Here is a 15,351-nt window from a genome sequence, read left to right as displayed (position 1 = left end):
ATATTCTATCAGAGCTTTTAACAAAGCATCATGCCCAAAAGCAGCTGCAAGATGAATGCCTGCAAGCACAAGTCGATCATCGGCAAAGCCAACGTAACGAGGGGTCTTTGAGCGCCATAAAATCTGCCCGGCACATGGGGTTAACTGTATGTTTCTCAAGAATGTCAGAGCCGAATCCTTGAGGTAATCTTGATGATCATAGGCATGTACACCCCAATAGAGAGAAGAATATTCCAGCAGCGCGAACTGATTCAATTTCTTTTCGAGCTCCAAGTCGTCAAACCCCGACTCGGTCCGGACGCAGTCGTACGACAGATAAGTCAAACAAGTACTGGCAATATAGGCCGGAGCTGCACTGATCCACTCATGCTGGTGCAATGTATCCTCAAAATATTTCTGGGTTGTATAGTGGACCGGTTCGACCGTGTTGTTCTCCCGGTTCAGGACGACTAACCCAGCACACAGTGAGAGTATCTCGCAGAGTCCGCTAAAGCTGGGAATATACTCAGGCTGTAAGTACCAGCTGCCAGCTCGAACGGCCAAAGCATGTTGGAGTTCTTGCGTTTTCAGTGGGCGCCTGGCATGCACCACCCATGATATCACCGAAGTAGCCCAATGGTGGTCGTCGCCTTGTTGGCTATCAACTCTTTCCAACGCGTTCGAATATGCGACCTGAAGAGCGCTTGATCCCGCTACCTGAGTCTGCAGTTTCTGCAATGTCTCTTCCACATGCCCTCTCGTTCTTTTCCCATGGAGGGATTCCAGATGTAGTTTCGCCAGCAGAAACCTACCCCTGTCAGCTTGGGTGGAGATGGGAAAAAGTGAGTAGAAGGTATGCTTACATTCCAGCGGCCAAGCGGGTCACGCAGTCGATTATCGAGACTTGAAGCGCCAGGTCGGTGGCGACACAATCCGATAGCCCGCCCATATGCTGACGTAGAAAGGTCTGGATATCATCGCTTCTCGCTCGTATCTCGAGATTAGCTCCGTCAGCGAACTCTTCACGTCTGATCTCATTTGGTCGGGAAGTGACCATCAAGCTTATCAACGTCTCCCCTTGCAGCTTTTTTATCTCTCGTAGTGATGGCTTCCATGAGGATTCCAAACATTCATCCAGCGCATCAACAACCAGGAATAGACGACCATGATCACGTAACAAACGACGCAACGCATGTGAAAGGACCTCCAGGGATGGTCGAGTCTTACTGAGCTTGTGGGAGTGGTGGATGGACGAGGTGATCTCCGGGAAAGAAGCACCTGCACACTGCTCGGTCACCTGCCAGAGGATCGCAGCCAGCAAGAACTCTGCAGTCTGCGCCTGCTGCATTCGGTAGTTGCAAAATAGGAAGGCCACAAGGGGCTGACCGTCGAGTTTGGAGCGTAACAAGTGCCTGATGACAACAGATGCCAGAATTGTCTTTCCGGCGCCTGGAATGCCGGGGCAGAAGAGGGTCGATTAGTGCCCCTCCACCCATGAGGCAAACTCTGGAGACTGCAGGAACCACTCGCACGTCCCGTGCTGGTGCCTACCAATGTTATCGCTATATTGGGCTCCATATGTGGGTGGTGCGAGCCAGTTCAGTATCTCCTGCTCTTCCATACGTTGCTGGCCTGGACACTAATCAGCCATCGGGGGGGTTCATCATGTTTGAACCGCCTACCTTGCTTCAAAGGCTCCATGCTTTCTTTCACAGTTGCAGTCACTAATCCCTGATTAGATCTGATTATTCTCCAAGGAGGTCTGCACTCACCAATGTTGAGAATATCGGTGATTTCCCTTGTCGCAGTCACCTGAACGGCAGGTATAATGGCAAGCAACTCTTTCGCATACGCTGCAGCTGTAGCCGCTGCATATGGTTGCCATTGCTTGGACTTGTGCGTGTCAGAATAGTCACAGATACCACGCACTACTAAGCGTGGGAACTGATCCATCAATCCTGCTGCTTCCATCTCGAAGCAAGAAATATTCTTCTCCTGTCGAAGCTTCTCTCGTGTGGCTCCATGGCGCATGACTTGGTTTGCTGAACCTATAACACCGTAATGGACTGCCGGTTCTGACGTGTCTCGGGCTTTGCGAAGCACCAGACGTCGCTTGTCCCAGCTTTCGCAGTTACCTTGACTCTCTTCGCAATAGTCATAGTGCGCATGAAAGAGTAGGTCATTGGAACCTCCCGGGTATCGGAACTTGTCCACCATACGGGGCTTGCGTTCCAGCATCTGAGACACATATAGAGCTGTGGATGGCCCCTCGCTGAGATGCAATGCTCTTAGAGTCGCGACGCCAGACCGAAGCACGGCGGGAGGTTTGTTCAAAGACCTTGTCTGCACAAACTTGCCCGTGCCAACTGTCTTGCCGAAGTCGTGTTGAATAACTCCACCTACAAGATATGGGGTCATTACGTGTCCTCGATAATCAGCAGATGGATTTTCCTTACCATGTTCCCCCTCAAGGCTGCTAACAACCACATCGCCGAGGTGTAAGTCCTCCCAAGCATCTTCACCTGGCGGGCCCGGCGCACCACCCCCAACCCCAACCATCAGCCCGAATCGAATTTTTGGAAAGCTCCGTAGCATGTTTGCCGCGGCTGTAGCCGCCGGGTTAGTCCCCGCAGATGGCAGGCAGACAACTACAACAATATGCTCGCCTATCTGCCCAAGAGTGTAGGTATTTGTGTCAAATTCCGGCTGCGCGATGCTGGGATGGATCTCGTCAAGCATTGCTCGCGATGCAGCCATTTCAATCGGAAGAGCACATATCCATCCGACCGTGTAGTCTTCCTTGGTTATTCTTGAGCTTGACTCAGGGAGGTCATGCTTTCGGCGCTTTGCTGGTGGGAAATCCAAGTTTTCATAATTTTCTCCGTCGTTCATCGTTCTAACTCTGCTCGTCTTCCGATAGTCGGTTGTGTGGTCTTTCTGATTTCGACTTGAGAGGGAGGTATGAAAGATTCTCCCAACTTCACGAGCTCAGCCTCCTTATTCGCGATCACAGCCTCGTGAGCCTCGTGAGCCTCGTGAGAATCATCCTTGTCAATTCTGTCAAATCATGATCCTCTGCCACAGCCTCGCCGTGGCTTGGTGACGTGGCAGCCCGCAATGCCACCAACTGCGAGCACAGCATAACTAACTATCAGGTAGTACCTTAGAGGCGCGGCGGTGCCCACTTTGCTCCCGAAGAGCACTAAATGCTATAAATGCGTAATCTTTGCAATTTCCGGTTCTACCTTTTCTATGTGTGCTCTTGGTATACGCATTCTGCGAAGCAAGCAATCATATCATCCGATTCAAGCGAACAACACTTTCTCCAAGGGCCTTAGGATGCCTAATTCCATTAAAGGTTCATATCGGGCAAAGGAAAGTTATCGGCTTTGGGGTTAGCTGATTGAGCGCGGAGGCCAGTAGGATTCTGTAAAATCTATGCTTGTCTACACTAGCACGCCAGTTCAAGCTTAAGGCAATGATACCCCAACTCAAATATGCCTGCCGTCATAATTTGAATCAGGCATAGATTGCATGGCAATAACCTTACTATTCATTGCCTTCTACTCTACCAAGGTCTACGTCAATGACATATTTCCTGTCCACATCTAATCACTTCAGTTGCCCAAGCTCCTCTTCGTCCTGGTATTCAAATTCATCCACTTGCACATCCAATCCCCGGCGTGGTATTATGCTCGACGGTTGGTCAAGGCCAGAATACTGCGGCGAAAATGGCTGTGGCGTCTTCGGTTTATAGTCCCTCTGGTAATTCGCTTCTCCGCCGTAGTGAGGTCCCCCGAAATCAGGCATGTTCGAAGTTCCTCTACCGACAGATCGGTGAGGGATCGTGTATTGTGGCGATGACAAATCGGAAGAAACGCTTTGTCTAGCTTGAGCATGAGAGATATACTGGTATTGTCCCCTCATATTTCCTGTCTGGTCCGATATATGATACGGAGAGAGGCGCGGGTCGGTCGGTGCTGGCTCTGTGCGGGGCTCTTGGTTTATGCTCTGATACTGCCCTGGACTGATGTTGTGATACCCCAGCGGCGAGTATGGATTGCTCCGGTCAGAAACGACGGAAGGGGACGGGAGGGGATTCGGATTGGTGAAGTGGTCAGCGCGAGCCCCTGCGTAACGCGCAAGATCGGCGTCGCTTTTGCCCCTTGTTTCTCGCAAGTACTCGTCGAAGCCCGAGCTTGCCTTTGCAACGGTTTCGAAGTGCTTCCGCCAAATATCGTGCGGGTGTTCGCGTTGCTGTTGATCCTTGGGGCTGTGCTGCTCGTACCGGGCGAGTGCTGCGGCTGTCAAAAAGGCGTTTCGGATCTGCCGGCCGTTCCATATTTTATTGGGCTTATTGGTCTCATAGTTTTCCACGGCAAAGCTGAGAATATCGGTGTTGGCAATGGTTAGCTTTGGTTTACCTGTCGCCTTTTGTCGTTGGTCTTCAATGGCTTGGAGCCTGTTGAGGTTCATCTGCCAGATCTTCTTCGTCTGGGTCAGGGTTAGGGGAGGGTAGTATAAGCTAATGTGGATCCGCGACTTGAAGGCTTCGTCCATGTTTCCTACTCTGTTGGTTGTGAGGAACAGGATTCCGGAATAGTACTCCAGCACTCGAAGGAAAACTAATGCCGTGAGGTGAGTGAACGTATTTAGGGAGTTCGGGGTCGTTCTGTTACTCACCGGACACAAGAGAGTTCCTTTGCAGGTCGGAGGGTAATCGTTGGGAAAGGAAAACGTCCGCTTCGTCCAGCAGGAGCACACAGTCCCACAGTTGGGCGAGGCGGAAGATCTCTTTCAGAGACCGCTCCACGTCGGACGCCGCCAGCCCCAAGTCACCACAGGTGATAGCCAGCAAGGGCTTCTTCCACTTATGAGCGACGGCCTCTGCTGTTGATGTCTTGCCCACGCCCGGCACTCCATGGAGAAGGACGACAAGGCCCCTTCCCTTGTTGTGAATGAGATCCTGGCTGATATCGAAAAAGCTGCGTGAGTTCTCCAGCCGCTTCTTCTCGAAGTGTGAGTGAACAAGAGACCAGATTATACTTTTATGGTTTGGAGAGATGATCAGATCCCTGAAGGGGTCGTTAATATCCTCCAGTGGTTTGAGGTTGGTTATGTCCAAGCTGATAAAAGCGCGGTCCTGCAAAGAATATGCAAACAACCGCCGTGGGAGAAGAATCAGGTCATCATCCTGAATTTGGTGAACTTCGTTCTGAGGGTGCGTTTTGGTCCACTGTCGCTTTCTGTACTGCCCAAAAAATGCCTGTTTCTTCAGATAGGCTTCAGTCTCCCTGAAGGGTGAGTATTGGGCGCTTGCCCATTCCCGTCTCGGAAACCCGCAGAGCTTGTCTCGATTTATTGTCTCACTCCATACCATCGGAGCTGTGGGGTGATCTCTTTCCTCCTTGAAGCTCGGCTGCCCGGCAAGGTAGTCCTCTGAAATGGGGCTTGGCCTCCAGTCTGGATGAGCCTTGAAAGTTTCGTCACAATCTATGATAACATCGCTCGAGACAAACCTCCGTTCGCAACTGGCGCCTCCGTGATGCTGTAGGGCCCAGCCATGGTAAGCCATGTGTTTTTGTTCAAGGGCGTTGAGGAACCTTCGACCGGCGCTCTGACATTCACTCAGAATCTGTTCCGCATTGTGTGCAAATCGCAGAGGGTATATAGGCAGCGATGTTACTTCGCGCTGGCCATCGAAGAAAGAGAAATGTATGTGCTGGGCAACCGGAATGTATGCGGATCCGTCGAAGTCCAAGGAATAGAAGCTTAAAACGAGGGTTTCGGAATCTTTGTCGTCCTGAGCAGGTTGGAAGCCGGTTCGTGGGACCAGCCTCCAGAGCGGCTGAAGCTGAAGCGTGTCTCCTGAGCGGAGTTGGCTACCTGCCGGGTAGTAGAAGTCCTCGTCGTCTCTGAAGATATGGAACAGGTCCGAAAACCATACCTTTGTAACTGGCTGAGCCGAGTTGAGCTTTTCGACTACAGGCAACACTTCGGCTTCCATGAATTGCACGTAGCAGGTCATCTGGCTGATAGCTTCTTCGACATTTACCCCGTCATGTCCAGTCTTGCATTGCTCTGCTGGTGGGTCAGTTCTCTTATGCAAGCTGTCGAGGAACTCATTCATCTGGTCATGGCTCTCAACCAGAGTCGCAAACGGTAAGTACCATACAAGCGAGGTAACATCCTTTGGTAAGTCTGTATTAAAGTCGCGTAATGCATCCAGGATCACTTTCGAGTTGATCCGTACGCCCCACGGTGTGCTAGAGTTTGCGGCGGATTTGTTTGCCAGAAAATAATTACTTGCATCTTGCGGGTCCATCTCCTTCATGGCTGTCTTAAACGCCGACATTGCGGCTCCATCCTGATTGTCGTCGTACACAACTGTTTCAATGGCGTAAATATCATCTCCTTCGAGCCGATGCCAGAACCCAATGTCGCTCGCTTTGAAGACTTTGGGCCTGGGGACGGAGGTATCATTGCGTCGACCGGTTCGGGCGCCAAAGTAATCGTCTTGTCCACCGTGTTTGTCCCCATCATGAAGGCCAGGGGCAATATCAAACGCTGACGGGAATTGGAGCAGAAGAACGCTGTTTTCAAGCTCGCGGATACGATGTTCGAGGCGCTGAATGTGCTTTATTTGAAAGATCCGCTCTGTCGGTCTGTAGATATAATCATGTCAGTTGATCGCCTACATTCTCACATCCGAGACAACCAATCAATCGTGGAGGACATACTGGCTTTTCACCTCTATCGGTGGCGACGCTGGGTCGCAGGAGTTCTTGTTTTCAGCGGATGGCTCTTTCTCTGCCATACTGAGCACCGGATCGAGAATAGGTACTTTGCAAATGTCAGATTACGCAGGGAGTAACGTCTGGATAATCTTATGGTAGGAGCTGGAAGAAGAGGCTGGCCGAGCAAATGGAGGGTGGCACACTCCTACAATCAGCGGTAACTGCGGTCTGACAGCAGCAGCCTTGTAAACTCACTCTCTGAATCGCTAACTGAGCCTCAGGGGAAGGGGAGGGGCAGGACTCAGGAGAAGGCTGTTGGGTTTGCAGCTGCCCGGTCCTGGAATTAACCCTGCTCAGAAGGCCAATGACTACGGACCACGCCGTCCGAGTTGGGCTTGCAATGCAGAGTTACGCGCCTGGGGGCCATGATGGGCCAATGATGTTCACTTTCTTTATGCTGTGTAGCCTTCAACTTGCGTTGCCAAGCTGGCCGCGGTGAACAGTCTTGAGAAACTTCAAAGGACCACGCTCCCGTCTTTGACCCTAGCTCCCCCATCAATTCTCCGCTCGGCACAAGTGAGTATGGACACTGCAAGTATAGCCAGAGACTTCGTTGTCGAGAAGGGGCCTATTTATCATCATTCGTTCAGTGTTCCGTCCATTTTTGACCAGCAACGATGTGAATTCGCTCCGCATTCCCCACACGCGTAAGCATTCGGATCAAACGCGCAGGTTTCAATGGCTGACAATATAAACCAGCGATCTGAAGGAGGTGCTAAGAGACTGCGCCCAGACCAGGAAGGTTACCTGGAACATTGACAACTGTACTTGGGACGATGTTTTCCACGAACTCCAAGCGGCGGAGGACGAATACAATCGTCGTGGAGTCAAGAACCCAGTGCGCAGACTAATGCGAGCAGCTGGCGAACATGCCGCAGACATTAGTCGGTGGTTTGATCTATTTCCATCTGAATCGGGTGGATCCATGGTCTCTGGAGGCTTAAAGTTGGTTTTCAGCGTACGAGCCTTTTCCGCGAGCAGTGTTCGAACTGACCTGTCCCACAGCTGGTGAAGCACCAGGTCGAGATCCGTAACAAGATCCTTGTGGCCTTTTCCGAGATCCTCGAGACTGTCGCCTACACCCGGTTGACTCGAGAACTTTTCAGGACAGACTCGAGAGCAATGACATGCGCGCGTGCCTTGTATGAAGCGGTTTTGCGGACGATCACAGATCTGATTCTGATGCTGAACGGGAGTCAAACAAGCAAATCAAATGCTCGCCACTTACTGTCCAAAGTGACGAAGCCACTGAAAAGGTCGGACGAAGTCGATAGGTTGCTTGAGGACATGAACAGTAAGGGGCGCCAGTATCAGAATTGTCTGGCAATCGCCCAGATGGAGAGAGATAAGAGGATCGATACGACAACACGCGCGGCGCTTAGTGAGATTCAGAGCACTCGAGAAACCGTTACCGACACACGGGGTGGGGTGATGGCGGTTAATGACAAGGTCAACCAGATACACGCCCGCCTTGGAGAGATGCAAGATATGTTTCAGCCAACACAGATTACTTTGGGCTGCTCTGCTCAAAATGCCCTGCTCAATACGGCCCTGGACATACTCCACGAGGTTAGAGGCAAGTACACGTGAGGTCATCGGATCAAAGTGCCCATGCTGATATCCTTCGAAGCTCTGGCTCCACCTGCCACTGTCACCCCCTTAAGCACACTACATGGCCAAAGCCTGGTGTCGTTCCTCCCTGGGAAGATGCTACTCGACGCCATGGATGTACCTCATCTTGCAGCATTAAGCGATCTAGAGTATCTCCTCCAGCAAGGATGTTTATTCAGCAACGCATCGCAGGGACAAGCACAAGCTCAACAGCTGATGCACCAGCCCAGGTTCCACGACTGGCTCTCCTCGTCAAGGCCAGATCTCTTACTAGTCCACGGCAATTTCGACGCCTGTGCCAGGATCACCCCACTATCCTACCTGTGCGCGCACTTGAGTCTTGGACTATCCAATACTAAGGGTCTTACCGTCCTCTCATTCTTCTGCGGCCAGCACGAGTCTCGCGTAGACTCACTTAGAGGACCACGAGGCCTGCTTCGATCACTTATCACGCAACTCCTCTACGTAGGAGGCTCCTTCAATCATGATTTTATCAACACCAGGCATTACGCCGAGTCTATCAAGGCACATGTCGTCCAAGACCTCTGCACCACTTTCAAGTTCCTGATCAGCCAGCTACCGCTCAATCAGCGAGTCTTTTGCTTCATCGAGAACATCCTCTGGTTGGAGAGCGAGGAGTGGATGCAGGACTTGAGAGATGTACTGGAAATGCTGTATCGTCTGGCACATGATAGCTCTCTGCGGCCGATTCTGAAGATCCTTATCACGAGTGGGACGGCCAGATGTGGGCTTGAGCGTGGGATTCACCCTCAGGATCAGGTTCATCTTATCCCGGGGGGGTTACATGGGAATATTGAGATATCAGAGCAGACTGTGACAGGAGACTTGCAATCTAGAATAGATTCGAGGGTGAGTGGGAGTACGCAGAGCTGGCAGATGGTTGGGGATTTCAGCGATGAGTCTGAGGAAGAAGGGGATTATTTTCTGTTAGATTAGGGCTGGTATCGTGGTGGTGTTGCTTCCATGGAACGTCGGCAAGGAGATGATTTGGGGGGTGGTGGTGGTGCTGGAGGAGCTGCAAGCTGGCTGATCCATGTTATAACGAATGAAGTAAGCCCGTTCGTTCTAGAGTGATTCGACGTGAATTGTGAGGTGGGATAGCCGATGATGTATCCAGAAGCGATGTCAAAAAAGAAACTCCCCGACTGGGAGTCGAACCCAGGTCTCCCGCGCTTGTTCCTGGTCAGGTGACAAGCGGAAATCATGACCGTTAGACCATCGAGGATTAGATGATCTTACTGTGTGTAACTTGGTCTCATATTGTAAAAATATTTTTTGACTCATCAAGTAAAATAGGACCTCACGTGCTGTCCATGCCCTACGCTCGACATCCTCGAGCAGCCATCTACGGCGTATGATCCTCTTCTTGTGTCCTTACAGGACAATCATTATGTCTGTATAGTGCTTTAGACTGTATTGAGTTCTTCAAAGGGGTCTATTCAAGAACTTTCGTCCGTAGCTCCGTTGTGTTAGATCACAGTTGCAGATATATATATTCTTACGCTCTGAGCTTCATTACCCCCAAGTCTCGATTTAGACAACAGAACCCCTATACCTGGGCTTGACTCGCCTGATATTTATCATTCGATTTCTGGAACTGACAGTTCGGGGACTCCGAAGTGATCATGGCCCATAACAGCAATCCTCCACCTCAGTAACGATCAACTGGAGCATTCGATCACGACCCACATGCGCCTCAACAACGGAAAGGAAGGCGCAGCCATTCCCGGCGCTCCTTCTCCATATGATAGAGAGCGTGAATTCATACGGAAGGAACGATCGATGGTCTGACAATCGCACCTGCCCTCTTCGTCAGAAATAAAGATATATCCAAGATGATCTCGCCGTGGTGCGTGGTCTCTATTCAAGTCTGTGGTTGCTACGCAAAGGGGTATTTACACAGGTTGAGCAGCTCAATATACTGAAGTAGATATAACAGAATGAAATTGCCCGAAAGGTAAAGATGGTATCTCGCATATCAAACAAACCCGCCCAAATCCGAATCCAAATCCAAATAAAAACCCCAAATGAAAAGTAAGTGAATGATAGGAGTAGAGGTCACTGACCCCCCTCCTCACCCCGTCCCCTCTCCTTCTCCCTATCCCTCTCCTTCTCCCCCTCCCTCGGCCCCCTCTCAACCCTCACCTCCGTCGCAATATGAATACTCATCTCCTTCGCATGCCCCCGCCCACGCCCATTCTTATTCCCAGTCCTACTCTCCCCAAACTTCTTCGGCCCCTCCTCAACCCCATACCCGCTATCCAGCCTCCCCTCAGCGAGTATACTCTCCTCAGAGCCATTATCACCCCATTTATTCCTCGCCCCGACGATATTCGTGCTTGGCACACTGCCTTCGAAGATATGGCTATTATGCTTGATTGTCGTTGGTGAGAGCGGGTAAGATTGCCCGTGTGAGCGCTCGTACGAGATTGTCTGTCCGTAGTAGCCCTGTGTGGCGCGGCGGCGGTAGGAGGGGAATTTGATGGCGAGGGCGCGGAAGAGCGGGCCGTAGGTGGGGATGCAGCTGATTATTACCTAGTCGCGCAGTCCCTGTTAGTCTATGATATAGAGAAAGGGAGTGTGTGGAGGACGCACTCCAAGACTGATTTCCACAATTGACCAGATGATGATCGGCTGGCTGTCGGTGTATGTTTCGAGGTTCTTGACTGTGAAGACGCGGATGATTTGGATTATTGTCACGAAGAAGCCGAGGCCGAAGAGGAGGCCTAAGAGGATCTGTAGGTGTTATCTTGTTAGCATCGTACCGTCGATTCGGTGGTAGTTTGAGAGTCGAACCTTCTGGCGTAGTTTCAGCTGCAGTTTTGCAAGGATCGGCAGCGGTAGAGCAATGATAATCACGTCGAAAGCGAGACTCGTTCCCGCAAGGGCGTAGTACGAGGCGACGGTGTTGATGCATGTTCCGGGTATTGATGGGTCCCATTGTTTGGCGACCTAATAGTCCTAGTATTAGCCATAACCATTGAGAGTTCAACAATCTTGGTGTTTAGTATTTACCGGCTTGCAGCCAAACGACAAAACAAATGTGAACACAATCTGGTTAAAGACACATGCAACAATCGCTCCCATAATGACCATTCTATATGCCCTCACGAAACCTCCTATGCGAAGGTACGACGCGAGTAAAGCGATCTTGAACCCGAGCAGGGCGAGCGTGTATATCGGACCACCGGCATATTGCATCTGCGTTCAAATTAGTTCATTATCTCAGCCTCAGAAGTAGAATACAGACCTTGCTAAATTGAATCTCATTCGCAACCGGGAAGAACTCTGCCTCCAACCCTAATCCCCACCGTGTCTCTATCATATCGTTAGCAAACCACACTACCATTCGAATTGAAGAATATAACATACGAGCAACCGCCAAACCCGCATACGCAACCCCCAACAACGCACTCGACAGCGCCGCATAATCATCCAACCCAACACTCTTCTTCGCCCAGATCCGCACATAGAACCGCAAACCGACCGCCGCACACGCCGCAGTCGCAAAAACAACGCATACCGAAATTACCCGGGCAATATGATTGTTTGGATCTGGGGTGTCGAGGTTGTACACCCAGCCTACCTCCATACTGTCCAATCTTCCGCTTCGCAATCAAGATTGAGGTTGAGTGGTGGTCCAGTCCAGTCCCTGAGTCCAGTCTCCACGAGAGCGAAAAATTTGGGACGAGAAGCCTGGATGGCAGGTGGGGGTTGTGGAGGGTGTCAAGATCAAGAAATAAGGAACCACGAGGGTGACTGGAAGCCTGAAGGTAACCCGCCGAGCGATTGTTCGAAGATCAGGGTCGATCAACGGGTCGACTATTCGCCATCCCTGCAGGATAGCTGCAATCATGTTGGTATTGACTATTGACAAATACGGAGTACTCGGGGGAAGCGCCTCCAGGGACTCCGTTCGTACTATCGTACTATCTAGCATGCATACTGCATCCGCCACTGCCGCAGCGCCATATTCAATAGCGCCTGCTTTATTACTCCGTCCGTGAAACTCAAACCTGGTTCATGCTCTGACGGCCCTGACGTAGTCTGGTAGCGACGCTTAAGGTTGGCCCCAAGACTAATAGTGCGCTTATCAGGGCCGGCAGGTTCTCGTGCCAATGATGCCCAGACTGGGCGCCCACGAGGACCCGGAAGGAATAACGATCTTCGGCGAAGGATCAGCCATGACGCTTTGGTCGGTACGGTGCTCCACGGCCCCACTGTGGTGGTGGTGTTATTGCCCCGTGGGGGCCAGTCAGGACTTGAGGTTGAACTTGAATGTAACTCGGTGACTCCGAGGGTTCGTTACTACGGCTTAAGACTGGGTGAAACAGGGCTGGGAATCTGGGATACAGGCTACAGCAGCCATTGGAGCAGAACCCCTGCAGCAGGGATGAATTGCAATGCAACGTGTAAGCAAATCCCTCAAATCTATCAATTATTATAGGCTGTAGTAGATTCTAGCGCTTCTAGCTAAATTTAATCCCATGCATCCTGCAGGGGCCGTCACCAAGGATTCGGCGTAATCAACATCTAAGCCCGGCACAACCGCCCTGCATCACGGACAGTCCACTCATCCGAGCCAACCGCCTGCCAAGCATAAAACACATCGTTGGGATCATACTTGGCCTTGACCTGTCGCAACGCACCATAGTTCTCCCCGTAGAAAATCCCTTGCCACCCGGGCTGCTGGAAATCAGCCTCGTTCATGTAAGCCCCCGAGTAAGGCGACAGCGCCATGAGGGTCGGGATGTAGTCCTCCGTCATTTTGCGCTGCTGCTCGCGCATTTTCTCCTCGGCGGCAAACTCCCACGGCGTCGTGAGCGTCGTGTCGATGAGCGTCTCGCGCCACGCAGGGAGGATCGCGTTGTGCACGTCTCCTGCGACGGCCTTTGAGACGTTCAGACCCACCCCGATGAATGTCGCGCCGGACTCGGTGATGTGCCGGTACCCGGCTGTGAGAGCTTCGTTGTTTTCGGTGACCACCGAGCGCGGGACCAGCCACCCGCCGTATTGGGCGGTGCCGACGAGGATCTCGCCTTGCATGGCGTTGAACTGGGCGAGGTAGCGCGGGAATTGCTCGGCGTGGTAGGTGTAGGTTATGCCGAGGGTTGTGAGGCCGTCGGTGAATGGCTTGACGAGCTTTTCGAGTTCCGCGACGGGGATGTCCGGGCCTGTTAGCGGGGCGATGGAGAAGCTGGCGTTGGTGAAGTACCAGACGCTCATGGCGCCGGCGTCGACGAGGGAGGGGAGGGTCGCGTGGTAGAGAGTTACGGCTTCGTAGAAGGTGTCTTGAGAGATACCCTCGTTGGTGAAGGTTAGGTTTAGGCCGGAGACGGGTGTGCCGGGGTGTGCTTTGGAGGTCATGGACCAGACGACACCGTAGGTGCCGCCACCGCCGCCGCTTAGAGCCCAGAAGAGGTCGGAGTATTCGTTGTCGCGGGTAGCGGTGATGAAGTTGCCTTGTCCGTCGATGACCTCCCACTGCAATACTTGATCGGCAGCGAGACCATGCTTCGAGGCCAGCGCGGAGTGTCCTCCTCCCTGCGTGTATCCTCCAGCAATACCGACGGTTGGACATTCTCCACCGACAACCTCCAAGCCTTGCGCATCCGCTGCCTCGTACGCCTCGTGGCCTTGAACGCCAGAACCTAGCTTGATTGCCTTTCCGTTGTACCGCGAGTCCTTCCAGTCCTTGATCTCGATATCCTTGAGGTTGTGGGTCCAGATACCCAATGCGCCTGCACCGGTTGATTTCCCATTATAGTCGTGGCCGGTGTTGCGGATGACAGTGCGGATGTTGTGCTCGGTCGAGAACCTGATCGCCTCGGAGATGTGATCAGGCTTGCTCACATTAACCGCGTAAACAATGTAGTTGTCGAGCGTGCAGGGCTTGTCAACGGGGTGGAAGGGGTCGCAGGAGCCGTTCGCGAAGAACGGCGCCATGATCGAGGAAGACGTCTCGAAGCTAGGTTTATTAGTTCTCACCCAGTCAGTAATTTCTGTGGTGTAACTCACTGCAGCTCTGGCTGAGTCCACTCCTCGCGCAGCGCAGCGCATGCTGCTTCATCGTAAGCCGCACCATGGCATGGTGTCCCCAAAGGTACAGTCGCGATCAATCGCCCATCAATGGACTGATTAAAGCGCGACCAGGTGGCTGGAGAAGGCCAGCATTCATCACCCGGCATGCACCGACAATTGTCCGCAAGAGCAGGGGAAGAGGCCAAGAGGCCTGTAAAGAAAGTAAGCCCTGCGTTGCCGCCCAACATGATTCTAACAAGAGCTCAACTCAGAAAATCAAAGGTAAAGGTGAGGGGAAAATCTTCGGCGACAGAAGTACCGAGCGCGGTGATTTAATTGCTTTTCCCCTGCAGGGGAATGCGCTTGTTCTTTGCTCCTTGCTGCGCGCCGTCGGACTCAGTTCTCCCTGGCCTGCACTGGACTGACTGGAGCTTACGGACTCGCCCGGAACGAACCCCACTGCGATCGGCAATAACCTGGATTTAGTGGCTTGTCATTGCCTCCAAGCGAGCCTAATGCATCTAGGATCCTTGGCCTGTTGCAAGTGCCTGAGCGGGATGTAGATCGCTGCTTCGCCCCCAATCTGACTGCGGCACAGCTGGCTTGAATGGGGCCGCTGCTTCCCCGGGGGTGTTCCATGATTCAAGAATGTCGATCGGCTCTGTTTGAGCCGGACCATGGCAATTACTGATTGCACAAAGGATGTAGCGCGGACTCGTGGGTTAGCCGACTTGGAGTTGGAGTAGTCATTAAGTCCGACAACCGAATCAGTGAATGGCATTGTTCGTAGATCCCCCTTTTTAATCCAAGACTTCTATACGGAGTACGAACTACGAATTGACTTGTAGATAGCATAGCCAAATTATGCCTGGTGCTGTAGATATTATGTCTGCCCATCTTCACAATAAGTTTAAGGCTAGCC

The 15,351-nt window shown here is 52.1% G+C and overlaps 6 protein-coding genes and 1 non-coding gene across 7 annotated transcripts; 2 read left to right on the top strand and 5 right to left on the bottom strand.

The window, feature by feature from the left end:
* Nucleotides 1-1,242: 1,242 nt before the first annotated feature.
* BJY04DRAFT_229105 (nucleoside phosphorylase domain-containing protein) lies at nt 1,243-2,871 on the bottom strand (the record flags this gene model as incomplete). Its single annotated transcript, XM_073718986.1, has 3 exons — nt 1,243-1,611; nt 1,752-2,378; nt 2,436-2,871. 3 exons carry the CDS (start codon nt 2,869-2,871, stop codon nt 1,457-1,459), a joined length of 1,218 nt encoding a protein of 405 aa, XP_073569127.1. The 3' UTR covers nt 1,243-1,456.
* Nucleotides 2,872-3,591: 720 nt separating this feature from the next.
* On the bottom strand, nt 3,592-6,796 carry BJY04DRAFT_220168 (ATP-binding protein; the record flags this gene model as incomplete). The annotated part of the gene is made up of 3 exons (XM_073716791.1): nt 3,592-4,604; nt 4,663-6,644; nt 6,720-6,796. The coding sequence occupies 3 exons, from the start codon at nt 6,794-6,796 to the stop codon at nt 3,592-3,594; spliced, it is 3,072 nt and encodes a 1,023-aa protein (XP_073569126.1).
* Nucleotides 6,797-7,298: 502 nt separating this feature from the next.
* BJY04DRAFT_220167 (uncharacterized protein) lies at nt 7,299-8,366 on the top strand (the record flags this gene model as incomplete). Its single annotated transcript, XM_073716790.1, has 3 exons — nt 7,299-7,423; nt 7,476-7,734; nt 7,782-8,366. The coding sequence occupies 3 exons, from the start codon at nt 7,299-7,301 to the stop codon at nt 8,364-8,366; spliced, it is 969 nt and encodes a 322-aa protein (XP_073569125.1).
* A 132-nt stretch (nt 8,367-8,498) lies between these two features.
* BJY04DRAFT_220166 (uncharacterized protein) lies at nt 8,499-9,344 on the top strand (the record flags this gene model as incomplete). Its single annotated transcript, XM_073716789.1, has 1 exon — nt 8,499-9,344. The coding sequence occupies one exon, from the start codon at nt 8,499-8,501 to the stop codon at nt 9,342-9,344; it is 846 nt and encodes a 281-aa protein (XP_073569124.1).
* Nucleotides 9,345-9,545: 201 nt separating this feature from the next.
* On the bottom strand, nt 9,546-9,633 carry BJY04DRAFT_t107. Its single transcript has one exon. It is a non-coding gene; the product is annotated as a tRNA-Asp (tRNA).
* Nucleotides 9,634-10,466: 833 nt separating this feature from the next.
* BJY04DRAFT_220165 (putative integral membrane protein (Pth11)) lies at nt 10,467-12,000 on the bottom strand (the record flags this gene model as incomplete). The annotated part of the gene is made up of 6 exons (XM_073716788.1): nt 10,467-10,943; nt 11,004-11,144; nt 11,205-11,360; nt 11,424-11,609; nt 11,659-11,726; nt 11,781-12,000. The coding sequence occupies 6 exons, from the start codon at nt 11,998-12,000 to the stop codon at nt 10,467-10,469; spliced, it is 1,248 nt and encodes a 415-aa protein (XP_073569123.1).
* An 833-nt stretch (nt 12,001-12,833) lies between these two features.
* Nucleotides 12,834-14,874, bottom strand: BJY04DRAFT_193725 (FAD-dependent oxidoreductase). Its single transcript, XM_073711949.1, has 2 exons — nt 14,427-14,874; nt 12,834-14,376 (listed from the first exon to the last, which is right to left on the bottom strand). The coding sequence occupies exons 1-2, from the start codon at nt 14,675-14,677 to the stop codon at nt 12,942-12,944; spliced, it is 1,686 nt and encodes a 561-aa protein (XP_073569122.1). The 5' UTR covers nt 14,678-14,874; the 3' UTR covers nt 12,834-12,941.
* Nucleotides 14,875-15,351: the final 477 nt, after the last annotated feature.

Source organism: Aspergillus karnatakaensis (genome assembly GCF_047715665.1).
Source record: "Aspergillus karnatakaensis strain CBS 102800 unplaced genomic scaffold BJY04scaffold_38, whole genome shotgun sequence".
NCBI lineage: Eukaryota > Fungi > Ascomycota > Eurotiomycetes > Eurotiales > Aspergillaceae > Aspergillus > Aspergillus karnatakaensis.
This window is presented reverse-complemented; position numbering and strand designations above follow the sequence as displayed.